The 19,839-nt window shown below is 52.1% G+C and overlaps 1 protein-coding gene across 1 annotated transcript; it reads left to right on the forward strand.

Annotated features, from left to right (window-relative positions):
* Positions 1 to 16,879: 16,879 nt before the first annotated feature.
* On the forward strand, positions 16,880 to 18,722 carry LOC109776813 (uncharacterized). Its single transcript, XM_020335478.1, has 2 exons — positions 16,880 to 17,296; positions 18,618 to 18,722. Exons 1-2 carry the CDS (start codon positions 16,880 to 16,882, stop codon positions 18,720 to 18,722), a joined length of 522 nt encoding a protein of 173 aa, XP_020191067.1.
* The last annotated feature ends 1,117 nt before the right edge of the window (positions 18,723 to 19,839 follow it).

A 19,839-nucleotide genomic window follows, 5' to 3' on the forward strand; every position in this document is an offset into this window, starting at 1 on the left:
AGTGGTTGTAGGGGGCGGCTATTTACAGACTAGGGAGCAGCCCGACATGATAAGACATAAATGACCTTCAATGATATGACCTTTAGGTGGGTAGATATTTTGGGACAGCTGGCGCGTAGCACAGCAACGGTCGGAAATTTGAGTATCAAATTCCTCAGGGCTATCATGTTCCTCGTTGTGTAGGCAATCCACACTGGTGAATTCCTATCTCCTCAGTCAGAACAAATTCCTCAGACACCAGAAGAACTTCGTCTCTTTCACTGAAGAATATGACTGAACTGTATGAGATTTCCAATGGGTTCACTCGAAGGGATTGGTAGGTGTAGGATTTTGAGTTGAGCATCACTTGGAAATTTTTCCTTAGTATTTCCTCGACCCCCTTTAACAGTACGGTGTTTCCTATGACTCAAGAAAGAGAAAATGAAACTATGAAAACAAAAGTCTTCACGCTTCATGTTCCTCAAATGGATACCTAGTCTTTAAGGTCACACCAATTTCTTCACTTTCAAAGTCTTCAGAAAGTATTCAGAAATCCAAAGTCTTCGGTCGAAGAACTTCATTTTTAGGGGTTGACTTTCTCTGTAAATATCAAACTCCTCATAGACTTATAGACCGGTGTACACTCATAAACACATCAGTCCCTTAACCTATAAGTCTTCAATACACCAAAATCACTAAGGGGCACTAGATGCACTTACATTTGCACCGGTATGGAAACCTTTGTCTGATGCCTCAGGACTCCTCGCCTGCGCTTGCCTCTTTAACACCAAAGAGAAACTGGCACACTACGCCCGATGGCGCCCGCCTGGCCTTGGTCGCCATGGCTCATGTCATGTGAACCTCGCGAGGTGCCCCTTGCATAGACATCTCCGCTCCTCAGGAGCCAGCCTAGCGAGGTCGCCCCTAGGGAGGTCTTGGTGTCGTCCGCCTCGCGAGGCTTGGCCCCTCGCGAGGGTCTTGAGCTGTTGTTGTCGAAGCTGGGCCGTACCAGGCCGTTGGCGGAGCCATGCCGTGGGCCGCAGGCAGGCAAGTCTGGGTACCCCCATTCCCAAGACGCCGACAAATTTTATCCGTTTGGGTAGGGCAATAGGGTCGTGTTCGGGCCATTTCTCGGATGCGGTGGTCGTGCGCCCAACACGCGGACGCATCCCAGCCGCATACATTTTTCTTTGCGAACACATATATTTTTTCATCATTGATTTTTGTTACATGAAAATACATCACCAAATTTTGACTAGAAAAGCAAGACCAAAGAAAACAAGAACCACAAGAATATATTTTAGAAGATATCCAACTTCCATAACTGCTCCTGTAAGTTGGATTAGTGCCTTCTCGATGCATTCATTGTTGATCTGCGAGGCTCGATCTTGCATGCTTCTTCCTTCTTCGAGTGTAAAGAAGTAGACGTTTCTTCCTAGCATCTAGTCTCATGTCTAGCCTCTATTCTATCAACAAGTGCACTAGTCTCATCTCTAGCCTCTATGCTAGTGAAAAGTGCTAGAACATCTACTAAATTGCGCTCTATCAATAAATCGATGTACTCTTCTTCCCAATACCAAAACTTGCATCCATTCTACACAATAAAATTTTAAGTTAGCACAACTAGTCAAATCCGAGAGCACAACAGAAGCTAAAGTAGCACATACCCCATCGGTTGAGCACTTGATGAACACCCACCCGGGATGTTCCGGTGTTATAGACATGCGGCGCAAGACCTTCTTTGGGCAGTCGTCGCAGGTAATGAGTGGCACCGGTGCGCCGACGAGCTTTTAGGCCAGCACCGAGCCCGGCCGACCACCATTCATGTATCTGCCGGCGGACTACCGACGGTGTAGATCTGAGTGGCTAGAGGAGGAGTCAGTACCTGCATGCGGCCTTGCAGCCTTGTCAGGGCCTTCCGGCCTGGTGCCCGATCAGTCCATGGCACGGCGCTGCCTCCCACAGCCGGGCAATCTCAAGCCCGACCGGATCCGCTCCAAATCTGGCCGCCGGGTGCGCAAAACACGTAGCTGTGGTTGGGTAGCTCGGGGGCGTCGAGGGAAAGGGGGCTGGGTGAGCACGCGTCTGAGCTGCACGCGCTGGAGTTGGCCTAAGTGGAGATGCAAGATAGCACACGTTTCCCTAGCGGCGTGGCGGACCAACCGTGCGGGGGTGCGAAGTGGCTTTGCTTGTGTGGGGGACGGAGGCTGTTTATTGTGTGATGAAAACTTTAGTACTTACTAGAATGTTTTGTTAGAACTAATCTATAATCCAACATGTATCCTCGTTGTCGTTGTGTGTTGATGACTTGTTTGTATGTAATGAATGGTACATTTGCATATGCATGTCATAAACTCAATTTATGAATGGTTTTCGACTCACTTCTTGGAGTGTGAGTGCCGTAGTATTATAGCCAACATCCGGTTATATGAAGTTGCCACGTCACATAGAGCCAACCTAATATTGGAGTATGCCAGCAGAATAGTTAGTTCTAGTTAGATCAACTAGAGCTAGGTGTCGCACGGAGGCCGAGAAATATGGTGATAGCATGACTGCGTGACCTAGGCACAGGGATTGCCGTGTTTCCTACTCCTCCGGTCTAAATGTGGAGAATATTTGGTTGAGTTCTTCGTACTTTTGCCGACACATGGGACATCCAGCATCTAGGTCGTGTCATGCAAGAAAATGGAGTGCTATTAGAAGCCACGTGATGTGCATCTTGGGTTAAACTGTAAATAGAATCTTACTCTTGAGTAACTCCAAAAGCGGCCACCGAAGATCTTTATTGGATTTGCTTTTCATCACCAGCACGTCGAGGTGAAAGATGTGCAGGTTCAGTGGGTCCTCTTGCGTTTTCACTAACATGTGGGACAACATGTGAGCAAACAGATGATGGGCTCTGTGTCTGCTGGCTGGCTGAGAAGAGAGAGAGAGAGAGAGAGAGAGAGAGAGAGAGAGGAGGGCTGAGCACGTCTCCAAGAAATTTGTTCTATGTAACCAGCACCTCAATATAGGCTCGATATAGTTGGGTGGCATGGGCCATAACTAGCATTCACGTCTAGCAGTACAGCACACGCCACCCACACGAGCCCCATCTGACACCAATTTTCTTGGAGTCCGTGATACAACCATCTCTGCTCCCTCCTATTTTCTCAGCCATCACGCGGTGGGCGGGGTGGGGGTTTGCCGATAGTTGGTTTGCTCAACTGTGGTCCCACTTGTAAGTGAAAATGCAACACATCACGCATCCCCCCTTGAGCGGCGTGCCGGACCAACCGTGTGCGGACGCGAACACGGCAGGCTTTCCCTTTTGAACTTGTAACTTGTAAAATTTGGTTCTGCTCCATGGCGCGACCGGTAGATAGAAATAACGATTTTCCCTAGAGTAATGAGAAGTTTGGTTCTGAACGTACGAAAATTATGAAGTTGATGCGAAAGGTAAGATAATTACTAGTAGCACCATAAACTACTACATGGATTTGACAGAAACATAAAGATACATACGGATCCATCAACGACATCCTTACGCCCTAGTGCGTCGGGTCACCAACCGACGTGTGAGGAGCAGCTGCATTGGCGGCAAGGTCAACGTGCTTCTGAACAATGTGAAAGTGCAACTAATCCCTGGGTGGTTTCGGTAATTCTTAACAACATATAGCTCATTGAACTAATACTCTTTCAAGATGATCATTTCAGAAAGTGCAATGATTGGCATGGCATGGACTAGAGATGTGGACCCCTCAAAATGCTAAGGACACATATTGGCAAAAGCTAAAGACTCTACATTTTCATTTTAGTGATCCAAGATCACATTGAGTCCATAGGAAAAGCCAATACTATTAAAAGGGGATGAGGTGTTGCTTAACAGCTTGCTTGCTCAAAATGCTTAGTGATATGCTCCAAAAGCCCTCAACCACTTTCTCAATTCCACATATGTCCTAAACCTAAAATTCAAACTCAGCCCCACCGATTTGATCTATCCGGCGCCATCGAGTTCATTCGACCTAGCCATAGCCAGAAACCCTAATCAGTTCGGTCTCACCAAGATGGAATTGCAAACTCTGTTTCCCTTCGTAACGTTTTGGTCTAACCGAAATGAGTGATCGGTCCCACCGAGTTTGCAATGCAAACTCTCAGTTTCCTTCTCGTAACGTTTCAGACTCATAGAAATGACCGATCGGTCCCACCGAGTTTGCCTGACCAACTCTCTGTTTGCCTATTACTGAAATCGGTCTCACCTAGTTCATGTGATCGGTTTCGCCGAGATCAAGTTATGCCCTAACCCTAGCACATCGGTCCCACCAAGTTGATCATGTCGGTCCCACCGAAAAGCCTAACGTTTAGATTTTGAACTGAATCCGTCTGACCGAGTTTCACTACTCGGTCCCACCGAGTTTGGTAAATTGTGTGTAACACTTAGATTTTGTGTGGAGGCTATATATACCCCTCCACCCTTCCTCCGTTCATGGAGAGAGCCATTAGAACGTGCCTACCCTTCCAGCATTCATTTTCTGAGAGAGAACCACCTACTCATGTGTTGATTGCTTGATTTGTGCTAAATTGCTAAAATTTGCCAAGACTTAAAATTCGGAAAAGGTTAGATTCTTATTTGGTCAAGTAGTCTAATCACCCCCTCTAGACATACTTTCCATCCTACAAGTGGTATCAGAGCTTTGGTCTCCATTTGCCTTGATTTCCATAGCTTTGGTGATCATAGCCTTGGTTTCACAACCTAGGAGAGTATGGCGTCTAGCGAGGAAAATTACCACTGTAGAGGTCCTTACTTTGATGATACTAATTTTGCTAGTTGGAAGCATAAGATGAAAATGCATATTCTTGGACATAACCCCGCCATTTGGGCTATTGTGTATTGGCATGCAAGGTGAATTCTTCGATGGGAGAGAAGCGAATCGTGAAGCTACCGCGGAAGAATTGAAGATGTTGCAATACAATGCTCAAGCTTGCGATATCCTCTTCAACGGATTGTGCCCCGAAGAATTCAACAATATCAGCCGTCTTGAGAATGCAAAGGAAATTTGGGATACTTTGATTGATATGCATGAAGGTACCGACTCCGTCAAGTAATCCAAATTGGATGTGCTTCAAAGTCAGCTTGACAAGTTCAGAATGAAGGACGGTGAAGGTGTCGCTGAAATGTACTCTAGGCTTGCTCTCATCACAAATGAGATTGCTGGCTTAGGAAGTGAAGAGATGACCGACAGATTCATCATCAAGAAGATCCTAAGAGCCTTGGATGGAAAATGTTATACCTTGTGCACCTTGATCCAAATGATGCCCAATTACAAAGATCTCAAGCCAACCGAAGTCATTGGAAGAATTTTTCCTCATGAGATGTCACTCAAGGATAAAGAAGAGCTTCACAACAACTCTAGTGGTGCTTACAAAACCTCATGTGATGCTCCTACATCATCAAGTGAGAAACAAGCCTTCAATGAAGAATTGAGCCTAATGGTGAATAACTTCAACAATTTCTACAAGAGTAGAAGCAAAGAAAGAAGTTCCAAGTCAAGGTCCTACAATGACAAAAGATCTTCTAGTAGTGAGCGTAATTGCTACAATTGTGGAAGACCCGGACACTACTCCAATGAGTGTACGGCTCCCTAAAAGGAGAAGCAAAAGAGAAGAATCGCCTCCAAGGGAGAGAAGGAGTAGAGATGATCGTTATGAACGAAGAACCTCTCGCAAAAGCAAGTATTCGGAAAGGAAGGACAAGTCATCAAGGAGCTATACAAAACGAAGACATCAAGCTCATGTTGGTGAATGGGTATCCGGCTCCGACTCCGACCATCACCCCGAGAGAAATTATCACTCCGACTCAGAATATACTCAAGATGAAGGTGTTGCCGCTCTAGCACTTGTGTCAACCAACTCCTATGACATTTTTGATTCACCAAATGAAGGAATTGGAAGATGCTTCATGGCTAAAGGCCCAAAGGTATCACACCCCGAGTATTGATTTCAATAGTGATGAAGATGATTTGCTAGGTGATGATGATTTACTTGTTGACAACTCTAGTGATGAAAACTATGATGAACTTGCTATTAATCATGCTAATCAAGATAAAATGAATGACGATGATAAGAAGGAGATTGAACGTCTAACTAAAGAACTAAACACTCTTAAGTTAGCTCATGAAACTACATTAGAAGATCATCGAGAGCTTTTAACAACTCATGAGAAGCTACGCTTTGAAAAGCTCAACATTGATCAAGAGCATGGGTTCTTAAAAGCAATCAATGATGATCTTCGTAAGAAAAGTTCTTCTACATTCCCAAGCGTTTACTCTTGTCCACTTACATGCCACAAGTAAAATCTAGCAACAAGAGTAAGAAAGATTGTTCATCTAGTACTAACAATAATCATGCTAAATCCTATTGTTGCCTCTAGTAGTTCTCTTGATTCCACTAATGATTCTCTTAGCCAAGTTACACTTGAGCAAGAAAATAGCTTATTGACGGGAATTATAGAGAAAGGTGTTTACAAGAGCCTTGCCAGAAGTAAGCAATTTGAGGAAATTGTACGCAAGCAAGGAAGGCACCGAAAGAATCAAGGTGTTGGTTTTGAACGGAAGTTCAATACCAATGGAGTTGAGTGGGAAGAAGAACAATACCCCAAGAGAAGTATGATCCTACTACCTTCAAGGGGACACAAGCTCAAGATGATCTTCCACCACAAGACCACAAGTAAAAAGGCAAGGACAAGCTTCAAGAGGAGATTGATGCATTTGAAGAAGCTCCCAAGGCCTTGGTCAAGTGGGTTCCAAAGACTACATCAAGTTCTACTTTGTCAAGTACGACTACAGCTCCAAGGATTCCCATCAAGTTGATGTGGATCCCAAAGAAGAAGAACTAGATAGTTCTTGAGGGTGACTCCGCCAAAACATACTTCACTCATATCATTTTGGCAAGAACAAGTGCAATCAACTTCCACATCCTGCACCAGTTCAAGGAGTCACAAGCCCTCTTGTTGGTAAGACAAGGGACAAGGTAATCTAATGCTTTCATGTACATCATCTTGTGTCTACTTCACTCTATTTCTATGGATATCCTTGTTTGTTCCTTGTGGGACTAACCCATGTAGGTATTGAAAGGGCAACTCACTCCAATGGATTGCTCCAAATGATCTGCATCAACATTGAGCATCCACATCTTTAACATCTACATGAAGTCATCATCGACAAAACCCAAGGTTAGTTCATCCCTCTTAGGGGGGATATCACATCTACGGGGAGCTTTACTGAAAGAATTGAGCTAAAGCAACTCTAATGGTGTGAACACAACAATGCTTCATGTAAAAGTGGTAACCCCAGTTGTGCTTAAACGATGAGTATGACCTATGATCAAATGTTCTCATTTGACTCCTCAGTCAATATACTCATATATAGATGACCTAGTCATCGCCAATTGCTTGATAGATGCTAGAGTGTTTGTGCATGCTTTGCCACATATTTAATTTGCCATCTTATTGTGTGAGCATGTTGATTGCATATTTTTCTCATTCGAGGACATCCATTTGATGCTTTGAATGTTTGGCTCTTTTTCTTTTGCCAAATGGATGGACAAGAATGCCTAAGAACTTCCTCTAGGTATCTATGCTTTTATCGTCTCAAACTCTATTCATCCTACATCACAAAGTTTGATCAAGTCAGATTCAAACCCTCTGGGCGAGGAGCACTCGAAGCCACCGATTCGTCATAGACTTAAACTTCCAAAACCTCTCTGTGTATTTCGGTCTGACCGATTCATCCCTTTCGGTCATACCGAGTTCATTGAGTTGATCTAGGTTTTCAATCTCGGTGCAACTGATTAGAACAGTTTGGTCACACTGAGGTGCAGTAACCGCTTGCGATTCTGCATCTCGGTGCCACTGAGTCGTTCCACTCGGTCACACCGACAGGGTCAGGATATATATACCCACGGGTCAAATTTTGGAAATTCCTCTGAAACCCTTCACCCGCGCGTATCCTGCTTTGCCGACTCGAGTCTCCAGATCGTCTCCTCATCGCCAGCGACCTCCTGCCGCTGGTCTCCGTCGCCCTCAATGGGAATCTTCACCACCGTTGCCGCCGTAGCGAGCTCATCGCCAAGTTAGGGTATGAGTTCGATCCTTTGTGCTTTCTCACTCCGATTCTTAGCACAAAGACAATGCCATGATTCTTGCTACATTTGAGATACTTCTATCTAGAAAAAACTTCCTTTAGATTAGTTTTGATTCGAAAATTTAGGGTTAGGTTTCCGCCGAACTCATCTCGGACCGACCGAGTTGTAGAAATCGGTCTCACCGATTTGGCGTAGGCCATTGCACTTTTAACTTTCGGTCTGACCGAAACTTGCAAATCGGTGTGACCAAGTTCAACTCTCAGTGAAACCCTAGCAATCTCGGAGTCACCGAACTGTGTCTCAGTCTGACCGATTACATTAGTTCAGATTCTAATATTGCTTCAGTGTCACTGAGTTTAACAAATTGGTAGCTCCGAAATGCTTTCTGTAGAAAACTAAAACCAAGTTTTTGACTCAATTGTTTTGCAAAATCTCTGCACTTTATGATGCTCATACACTCTATCTCAACTACATCTATGTAGAGGGTCAGCTTTCAGTTTGCAGTGTCAACAATGTCTGATCAAAGTGACAGCCAGAACAAGTCTGAGGAGCAAGTTAACCCAAGTGAGGTCACTAGTCCCTCTAGCAGCTATGATGACGGTAGCAGAAGCACCCCAAGCAACATGCAAAAAGCAGCCACCAGGATAAGGAAGAAGAGAAACTCAGATTCAGAGGATGAAGACTATGTTGTTGTTGAGGAGGAGGTCGGCTCCAAGAAGAAAGTTGTCAAGAAAGAATTTGGCACGGCAGCTTGAACCAAGCCTGGTCTGAACAAGAAGGCTCCTGCCAAGAGAGTGCCAATGTCTAACTAGAGCGGCTGCTGGCGAGGGCAAGAAAAAGAAGGATAGGAAGAGAGGGAGATGGTGCAAGCGAGTTGATCCCGTGGCAGAATTTGAGAGGCACTCATCTGATGAGGAAGAAGATGAAGAAGAGGATGTTGCACCAGCACCTAAAGCTCAGAAGCTGATGGGGAATGCCATCAAGTCTGGGGCTGCTCCATCAAAGCCCAAGACTGCCCCCAAAGCTACAGCTCAAACCACCAAGACTGCACCAAAGAGAAGCACCAGAAACATCCCTGCTGCAGAAGAGAACAAGGCCCCAGTGCCTGAAATAGAAGAAGAGGAAGCCCAAGTGCTCAGAAAGTTGAAGCCCAAGATCCCATATCATGATGATACTCATCCAGTGGCTGAAAACATGAAGATAAGGAAGGATGTAGGTCTCAGACTGTGGAGACAGTCAGATCCCTATGCGGCAAGAAGGAGAACTGCTATAGAGTACAGGTTCCACACCAAGGAACAACAGGACTTCTATGAGACTGTGCTCCTAGATAAGAAGCCCATAGTCAGTGATATGAAATGGGTTGATTGGGAATATATTGATGAAAATGAAGATCACTTTCCTGGAGTTCATGAGAGCTTCAGAATGAATGGAGTTGATGCTTTTGTGGGTTAGAAATTGACCAAGTGGAATGATGAGCTTATCATGCAGTTTTATTCAACAGCTCACTTCTACCCAGATGGAAGAATTGCCTGGATGACTGAAGGAACAAGGTACCAGTCTACTATTGCTGAGTGGGCCAAGCTAATCAATGCCCCTGAAGAGCAAGATGATGATACAGATATGTATGCCAAGCCTAGAGAAGGACATTGTCGGATTACGGGTTTCGGCAAACCCTTGAGGTACGAACACTGGGGTGCGCACGAAGATCTCTCTCCCCCTAGCTCACACTCTCGCAACGATCCCAAGGCCTAGCCCGCCGAACCCACAGAACAAGGGACACAAGAGTTTATACGGGTTCGGGCCACCGATGTGTTGTAATACCCTACTCCAGTGTGGTGTGGTGGATTGCCTTGAAGGCTAGGGATGAACAAGTACAAGGGAAGAATAGCCTCCTGAGGAGAGGTGTTCTTGAGCTCAGTGAGCTTTTGTGGTTTGGTTGGGAACGATCTCAATACCCCCCTATGGTGGTGGCTAGTCCTATTTATAGAGGCCCTGGTGTCGGTGTCAAAACTGGCGGATCTCGGGTAGGGGGTCCCGAACTGTGCGTCTAAGGTCGATGGTAACAGGAGACGGGGGACACAATGTTTACCCAGGTTCGGGCCCTCTCTATGGAGGTAATACCCTACTTCCTGCTTGATTGATCTTGATGAATATGAGTATTAAAAGAGTTGATCTACCACGAGATCGTGATGGCTAAAACCCTAAAAGTCTAGCCTATATGACTATGATTGTATCTATCTCTCCCCTCTACGGACTAAAACCTCCGGTTTATATAGACACCCGAGGGATCTAGGGTTACACAAGGTCGGTTACAGAGAAAGGAATCTTTATATTTAGCCGCCAGGCTTGCCTTCCACACCAAGGAGAGTCCCATCCGGACATGGGTAGAGTCTTCGGTATTTGTATCTTCACAGCCCATCAGTCCGGCCCACGTATAACAGGTCGGACGCCCAAGGACCTCTTAGTCCAGGCCTCCCTCACCTGGTCCTCTTCCCAAATGTTTAGGCAGGAAGGGATCCCACAACATGACCAATTTGAAGGGGGACAGCTAGTACAAGCTATCCTGACAAAAGTAGTCTTCGCCTGCCAAAGGCTCTGGTGGTGACGACATCGTGGGCTCCACGATGACCTCCGTCTTGCTGGTCTTGGTCTTGTTGCACCGATATGGAAATCTTTGCCTGATGCCTTGAGACTAGTCGCTTGCACCTGCCCCTTTAGCACCAAAGAGGCAACCGGTACTCTGCGCCCGCTAGCGCCCACCTGGCCTTGGTCGTCATGGCTTACGTCACGGAAACCTCGCGAGGTACCCCTCTCCTTGATCTCTCTGCTCCTCGCGAGCCAGCCTAGTGAGGCTGCCCCTGAGGAGGTCTTGTGTCGTTCGCCTCGCGAGGCTTGGCCCCAGCCTCGCGAGGGTCTTGAGTGTTTGGTGATGAAGACGGGTCATACCAGGCCGTTAGTGGAGCCACGCCATGGGCCGCAGGCAGGCAAGTCTGGGGACCCCCGTTCCCAGGACGCCGACAGTAGCCCCCGGGCCCAAGGCGCGCTCGGACTTGGCTTCGAGGCGACGCCAAGGGGCAAATGCGGAGCGCTGCAGGCCCCAACCGCCTGCGGCCTTGATTGACGCGTGGCGATTGACAGGACGTGGGCGTCTCTGCTTCCCCATGCTGCCTCGGCAACTGCCTGACTTGACGAGTCCCTGGTGCATGCAGAAAGGCCATCATTACCTGCGATCGTGGGGGTCGTCGGTTGGCCTCCCCCTGGCTATAAAAGTGGAGAGGGTCGGAGCACCCGTTGCCCATATCTTCCTCCATTCCGCCTGCTTCTACTTCCTCTTCCTCGCTCCATCGTCCCGCAGCGACACCCATGGCGCCAACGAAGTGGTTCTCGGCCGCGGAGAAGGGGAAGGCCCGTCAAGAGGGGCCCGGCTCTCCTCCGCCCAAGAGGGGGCGCGGTCGCCCTCGCAAGCACGCCGCGACCGCCGCTGCGGTTCATCATGGGTGAGGACGAATCTCTTCGGGGTCCAGTGTCGCTCTGGGCGGCCGAGGCGGCGTTTCTCCGCCTGGTGGGAGCCGCCTCGGGCGTGGCGGTCCCGTCGGCGAGGGGAGGCGCGCCATGGTCGCTCGGCCTACCCGACCACGCTTCCACTCGGCGGAGGTGTTGCCGTAGTTCGTCGCGTAGTCGGAGAACCTAACCGGTACCTGGCTCCAGCTTCCACGCTCTTTTGCCAGCGAGCTGGCGACCATGGGTCCCGGCGACCTCTGGCTGTAGGCGGACAGCTGCTGCAGCAAGGCCTCGTGGGTCGCGGTGGAGATCTCCGTTGCGGGCAATGTAGCCCTGGCCCGTGGCTTGCAGACGTTTGCCCGTGCACGTGGTTTGGGCAGGCGGTGCACCCTCCACTTCAAGTACGATGTCACCGCGACCCTCTTCATGAGGGTGTTTGGGGAAAATGGTCACCGCGCCGGGTGCTGCCCTAAAGACAGCGATGGTGACAAAGTGCCCGGCTGATACGTCTCCAACGTATCTATAATTTATGAAGTATTCATGCTATTATATTATCCATCTTGGATGTTTAATGGGCTTTACTATGCACTTTTATATTATTTTTGGGACTAACTTATTAACCCAGAGCCCAGTGCCAGTTTTGGTTTTTCTCCTTGTTTCAGTGTTTCGCAGAAAAGGAATATCAAACGGAGTCCAAACGGAATGAAACCTTCGGGAGAGTTATATTTGGAACGAAAGCAATCTGGAAGACTTGGAGTGTACGTAAGGGAAGCAACGAGGAAGGCACGAGGCAGGGGGGCATGCCCACCCCCTGGGCGCGCACTCCACCCTCGCGGGCCCCTCGTGGCTTCCCTGACCGACTTCTTTCGCCTATATATATCCATATACCCTAAAACCATCGGGGAACATAATAGATCGGGAGTTCCGCCGCCGCAAGCCTCTGTAGCCACCAAAAACCAATCGGGACCCTGTTCCAGCACCCTGCCGGAGGGGGGATCCCTCACCGGTGGCCATCTTCATCATCCCGGCGCTCTCCATGACGAGGAGGGAGTAGTTCACCCTCGGGGCTGAGGGTATGTACCAGTAGCTATGTGTTTGATCTCCCTCTCTCGTGTTCTTGAGGTGGTACGATCTTGATGTATCGCGAGCTTTGCTATTATAGTTGGATCTTATGATGTTTCTCCCCCTCTACTCTCTTGTAATGGATTGAGTTTTCCCTTTGAAGTTATCTTATCGGATTGCGTCTTTAAGGTTTTGAGAACACTTGATGTATGTCTTGCCGTGCTTATCTATGGTGACAATGGGATATCACGGGGTTCCCAAACTTGCCTGCCTACGGCCCACGATGTGGCTCCTTCAGCGGCCTGGTACGGCCCACCTTCAGGATCGACTACTCAAGACTCTCGCGAGGTGGACGACACCAAGACCTCCAGGAGGGGCAGCCTCCTCAGGCTGGCCCCTGAGGAGTAGAGATTCCTTTGCAAGTCCCACCTCGTGAGGCTCGGGTGACATGAGCCATGACGACCAGGGCCAGGCGGGCGCCAGCGGACGCAGGACGACAGCTTCCTCTTTGGTGCTAAGGAGGCAAGCGCAGGCGCAAAGTCCCGAGGAATCAGCCAAAGGTTTCCATTTCCGTGCAACAAGACCAAGACCGCCAAGACGGTAGGACGAAGGTCATCGCCGAGCCCACCGCAGCGTCACGACCAGAGGCTTTGCAGGTGAAGACTATGTTTGTCAGGATAGCGTGTACTAGTTGTCTCCCTTCGAATTTGGCTGTGGTGGGATCCCTTCCTGCCTTCATTTGGGAAGAGGACCAAGGCCACTATAAATAGGGCCTAGCCACCACCGTAGAGAGGATCAGATACATTCCATCCTCACTAGCTCACCAGCTTACCCGAGCATAAGAACACGCCTCCTCCTGAGGTTATTCTCCCACTGTACTAGTTCATCCTCAGCCCCTCGAGGCCAATCCACCACAAAGCAGGAGTTGGGTTTTACACCGCAAGGTGGCCCGAACCTGGGTAAACTGTTGTGTCACATTTCCTTCCTGTTCATCGCGCTAGGCCGCGAGATTGGCGAGTAGGCAGACTGGGGAGATCAAGTTCTTTGCACGCACCCCAGAATTCGAACCTCTCAAGGGTCTGCGGAGCCTGAAATCCGACATTTGGCGTGCCAGGTAGGGGTGCGTCGGAGATCCGCCTCCCTGTCAGCTACGCTCCACTGTTCGGCTCTCATGGCGGACGGTGCTCCATCAACCGGACCGACGCGCGCCTTCGGGGGAGCCAAGGGCCTCCGCGCTTTCACCCCCGCCCTACGACGGGTGCAGTGGCCACCCTAGTTCAGGTCGGAGCTACCGCCCTGATACGACGGCGCGGCGGACACGGCAGGTTTTTTCCGAGCATACGAGGAGGCAGTTTGGGTAGTCGACGGCGACGACAAGGTCATGGCCAACTAGCTACCCATGTCCCTCACGGGCGCGCCGCGTGCCTTGCTGCTCAAGTTGCCAGGGTCTTCGGTGGCCTCCTGGGAGGAGCTGTGCGGCCTCTTCACCGCGCGCTTCGCGGCACCAGCTTCCCACGACATCGCAGCCCTCCTCGGTGGTTCGCAGGCGCCGCCCTCAGACTGCCACGTCAAGTAGTTCTTCCGCGAGGTGGGTGCCGCCCATGTGCAGCGGGGAGATCCCCCGGGCTGGGCACCGCCTAAAACCGACCTCACCTTCGACTCCGGGCTTCACCCCGCGACCACCGCAGGTGCCGGCGTGCTCCCGATGCTCTGCACCCCCACCATCTGCAACGTGGCGTCACCAAGACCCTCATCAATGGTGGAGCCGGCCTCAACGTGCTTTCCGTGGAGGTATTCGGCTTGCTTCATGTGCCTCATGTCCGGCTTCGCCCCACCAAGCCTTTCTCTGGAGTCGTCGACGGCTCCACCAGCCCCTAGGGCTGATCCGCCTCCCCGTCACCTTCGGCACCCGTGACAACTACCGCACCGAGCTTATCGACTTCGACATCGGACGCATCAGCCTCCCGTACAACGCCATCCTCGGGTACTCGGCCTTGGCCAAGTTCATGGCAGCAACTCACCCTGCCTACAATCTCATGAAGATGCCGGGAAGCAGCGGCGTCCTCACCGTAGTCGGGGATACCAAGGACGCGCTATTGGCCCTCAAGCTCGCCTTCAGAGCCACGGCAGCTGCGCGGCCAAGCAAGGAAGGGGCCCCGGAGGCTCCTAGGGCTGCACCAGCGAAGAAGAAGAAATTTTTCTCTCAGGATCGTGCCGAGACGAAGCAAGTGCCGGTTGACGAAGACGGGGCATCAGGCGCCACCTTCACCATAGGCGCCGGCCTCCCTCCAGATCAAGAAGAGGCGTTGATCAGCTTCTTCCGCACGAACAAGGATGTGTTTGCATGGGAGCCCAAGGACCTGGTCGGAATCCCGAGGAGAATAATCGAGCATCACCTGAGGGTGTGCCCTAACGTGCGCCCGGTGAAGCAGAAGGCGCGGCGGCAGTCCAGGGAGAAGCAGTCGTTCATGGTCCAAGAGACCCGCAAGCTGCAGGAGGCTGGTGTCACTCAGGAGGTGCGGTACCCAGAGTGGCAGGCAAATCCGTTCATTGTCCCCAAGAAAGGCGGGAAGGAGCACATGTGCGTCGATTTCACCAACCTCAACAAGGCTTGCCCTCAGGAACCCTTCCAGCTTCCGTGCATCGATTAGATCGTTGACTCCACCGCCGAATGCGACCTGCTGTGTTTTCTGGACGCCTTCTCGGGCTATCACCAAATCAAGATGGCGGTGCAGGATGTGGAGAAGACGGCCTTCCTGACCCCATGCGGGGTGTACTGCTACACCTGCATGCCGTTTGGGCTGCGTAATGCCGGGGCAACCTTCCAGCGGCTGATGCACGTCGCTCTAGGCTAGCCGCTCGGGAGGAACGCCGAGGCCTACGTCGATGACATAGTGGTGAAGTCTCGGGAGGCAATGACATTTATTGAAGATCTGGAAGAAATGTTTGCCAGCCTGCGCAAGGTGGATCTGTGACTCAATCCAGACAAATGTGTGTTTGGAGTCCCCTCCGGCAAGCTACTGGGCTTTCTGGTGTCGCACAGGGGGATCGAGGCCAACCCAAAGAAGGTCAAGGCCATAGAAAGGATGAGCCCGCGACAAAACCTCAAGGGCTATATTACCTTGCTAGGGCGCTTCATCTCCAAGCTAGGAGAGGGCGCCCTCCCATTCTTCAAGCTGATGAAGAAGAAAGGACCATTCGAGTGGACTCCGGAGGCTGACGCAGCATTCCAAGACCTCAAGAGGTACCTCACTAGCCCGCTGGTGATGGTTGCACCGTGTCCCCTTGAGCCCTTGGTGCTCTACTTGGCTACCACGCCTCACTCTGCCAGCACAGCGCTGGTGGCGGTCCGGGAGGAGCACCTGACCAAGGGCTCGCAGAGCAGCACTTCGCGCTCGGTCGAGACGCAGCGGCCTCACGACGGCGCTCCTGAGGCCCCTGCTGCCCTGTTGGACGACCAAGCTCCTGAGCCCCCCGGCCCCAGGAGGTACAAGACCCCGCCGACACTTCCTCCCTCGTCGAACACCCAGTGTACTTCGTCAGCACGGTGCTACGCGATGCGCGGGCGTGCTATCCCATGCCACAAAAGCTCTTGCTCGTGCTCCTCGTCGCCTACCGCAAGCTGTGCCACTACTTGCAGGGCCACCCCATCAAGGTTGTCTCAGCTTACCCACTAGAGAGGGAGCTCCAGAGCCCCAATGTCGTGGGAAGAGTCGCAGAGTGGAACATCAAAGTGCAAGCATTCCACCTGGAGTTCAGCACCACCAGAGTCATCAAGGGAGCGACCCTCGCAGATTTCGTGGCAGAATGGACTGACGACCCCAGTCGTGAAGTGTGAGAGGACCGCTCTCTCCTGCCCGGAGACGAGGCACCAGATGGATGGGTCATGTACTTCGACGGCGCGTTCGCATGCTAGGCCGTGGGGGCTGGAGCAGTGCTCATTTCGCCCGCCAAGGACAAGCTCTACTACGCCGTGCAACTCTGTTTTTAGCGCAATGAGAAGGTCTCCAACAACACTGCGGAGTACGAGGGCTTGATCGCCGGACTCAAAGCCGCCGCGGCTCTGGGGGTCAAGCGCCTCATGATCAGGGGTGACTCGCAGCTCCTCGTCAACTTCTCCAACAAAGAGTACAAGCCGAAGGACGAGCACATGGAAGCATACCTTGAGGAGGTACGCAAAAACGAGAAACAATTCCTGGGCCTAGAATTGCAGCACATGCCGCGCGACACAAACAAGGAAGAAGACGACATCGCCAAGAGGGCGTCTTGCCGCCTGCCTCAGGAGCCCGGCGTCTTTGACGAGCGGCTCTTCAAGCCGTCGGCAGCCCCACCCACCATGGGACCAGCACCGCCTCAGGAGGAGCTACCCCCAGCACCCCTCTCAGGTGCCCCCGCTTGCGGTCCAACCTCGGGAGCCCGTCTGCTCCTCGTGTTCGAGCCTCAGGAGGGGTGCTGGACTGAGGAGTTCAAGGCGTACCTGCTCCAGGGGACCCTGCCGGCGAAGGAGGAAGACGCGGAGCGCGTGGCTTGCCAGGCCACTACCTACTGCATTCAGGACGGTGAGCTCTACCGAAAGCGGCCAAACGACGTCTCTCTGCGGTGCATCTCCAGGGAGCTAGGACACGAGCTGCTGGTTGACATACATGGCGGGGACTGCGGGCATCACTCTTCTCGCGCACCCTCGTGGGCAAGGCGTTCTACAGTGGATTCTACTGGCCCACGGCTCTTAATGATGCCACTGAGCCAGTGAGATCCTGTGAAGCGTCCCAATTTCATGCCAAGCAGATCCACCAGCCCGCTCAGGGTCTCCAGACCATCCCACTCTCATGGTCGTTCGTGGTTTGGGGGATGGACATCTTGGGCCCATTCCCTCGAGCGCCCGGGGGCTACCGCTACCTCTACGTCGCCATCGACAAGTTCCCCAAGTGGGCGGAGGTGGAGGCCGTCCGTGCCATCCTAGCCGGCTCGGCAATCAAGTTCATCAAGGGCCTCGTGAGCTGGTTCAGGGTTCCTAATCGCATCATCACCGACAACGGCTCGCAGTTCACTAGCAACCTTTTCAAAACATATTGTGCTAATCTTGGAACTCGGATATGCTACGCCTCGATGGCACACCCCAGGAGCAATGGCTAGGCCGAGCGCACCAACGCGGAGGTCCTAAGAGGCCTCAAGGGAAGGACCTTCAAGAAAAAGCTCGAGGCCTGCGGCAGGGGCTGGCTCGATGAGCTCCAGTCCGTGCTATGGTCCATCCGCACCAGCGCAACCAAGCCGACGGGCGAAACTCCATTCTTCCTTGTCTACACAGCTGAAGCGGTTCTCCCTCACGAGGTCAGGCATCGCTCCGCGCGATTCTTCGCGTTTGACAAGGCACACCAGGATGCCTCGCGGGGGATGGACCTCGTGCTGGGGGAGGAACGCCGCCGCCAAGCCTCGCTCTGAGCCGCCAGGTACCAGCAGGCGCTGCGACTGTACCACCGCCGCAGCGTCCGCTCCAGGACACTTGAGGTGGGTGATCTCGTCCTGAGGTAGGTGCTCTCCAGGGAGGGCTTGCATAAGCTCTCATCCATGTGGGAGGGTCGATTCAGGATCGCCCGTGTGTCCAGGCTTGGCGCCGCGCGCCTAGAGACGCAGGACTAGATCCCCATTCGGAACGCCTCGAACATCCAGCACCTCCGGAAGTTCTACCCATGAATCAAGGCCCCATGCCTGTGAAGGTCTCTGCTCGTGAAACTCTCACGTAATATTGAGTGGGGCTGTACATGTCCCGGAGTCTCCTGAGTGCCGCCCGCGGGCCTCACGGGGGCTCCCTCCCACGTCCTGGTGGCAGCACTTAGCTCTGCACTGGTAACAAGACTAGTCTAGGTGCCGGACGCGGCTATTCTTTTGCTTGCTTTCTGTGGCTGGTTTGCAACTTCTTAATGGAATTTGGAGTTTTCGCATTTTTCGTTATCTAGAGTTGGAAATTTTCTCCTCTTACTTCGCTCGCCTCTAAGTCTTGCCCCCAGAAGAGCGGCAGTTGCCCGTCGCTCCTCCTCGCGCGTCCCGCGCGCGGGGGCTAGGCAGGAGTGTGCATTTTGGTTTGCCCGCACCACAAACACACCTCGCCGAAGCATCGGCTTCTTTAATCCTCACGAGACGCTCTCGAATGAGCTCGTGGGCATGCGCACCCTCTTAAGTTCGTGCCTCCAGGCAGTGCGACGTGGTGTACCAGCCCCAGCCAACCCATGCCTGGGGGCTCGCGCGAGGAAGAATAGGATGCCCCATCAAGCTTTCTAATAACCCTACAGCTCTACAACGCCTCCTGAGGCCTGACGGCTCCTGAGCCGCTAGGAAGGGAGCATCGGCGGACGCTGCTAGAAAGGTGCGCCCTCGCGAGGCAGGAAACTACCGCAAGCATATCGAGCTAAGTTACCCTAATCACACCTTCTTGGAACATGGCTATCATGGCAAAATATCTCAATAAAAAACATAGCATAGTGGCATAAGTGCCATGGTTCATTAGACACCCCAAGGGGCCCTCTACTTTTTTCAAAATGCAGTAGAAAGGAAAGGTTAAACAAAAGCGGGCCGCACGGCTGCGACAGCTCCCGAGGCCAGGCTCCGGCAACGCCCGACGCTCAGTCCGAGCCCTCCTCCCGCTTCACCGGAGCACGGCCGGCGAGATGGCCCGTCGCCTTCGCCGATCCGAGCCCGACGGTGGGGTGGCTGATCATAGCCGCCGCTGCTGGTGCTCTCGCCGGAGAAGGAGTCGCCACCGCTAGGGGAGGTGGGTTGTCGCCAAGGGCAAGCTCACCCTCGTCGTCGTCGCGGCCGTCGCGAAGGCCGAGCCCATCGTCACTGCTGCCATCCTTTGGGCAGCACGCCGTGCGGCGGCCATCCTCCCTAAACACCCTCATGTAGAGGGTCACGAGCCGTCGTACTTGAAGTGGAGGGTGCACCTTCCGCTCAGGCCTTGTACGTGGGCGAATGCCTACCAACCGCGGGTCAAGGCCACGTTACCTGCGGCAGTGACCTCGACCCCGGCCCAAGAGGCCCTGCTGCAGCACCCGTCATCCTGCAGCCAGAGGCCGTCAAGCCCCGCGGCCGGTAGCTCACCGACGAAGAAGCGCGGAAGCTGGAGCCAGGTGCCGGCAGGCCTCTCCGACCACACAACAAACTCTGGGAACGCGTCCGCGG

The sequence above is a fragment of the Aegilops tauschii genome, chromosome 3 (assembly GCF_002575655.3).
Source record: "Aegilops tauschii subsp. strangulata cultivar AL8/78 chromosome 3, Aet v6.0, whole genome shotgun sequence".
NCBI classification, from domain to species: domain Eukaryota; kingdom Viridiplantae; phylum Streptophyta; class Magnoliopsida; order Poales; family Poaceae; genus Aegilops; species Aegilops tauschii.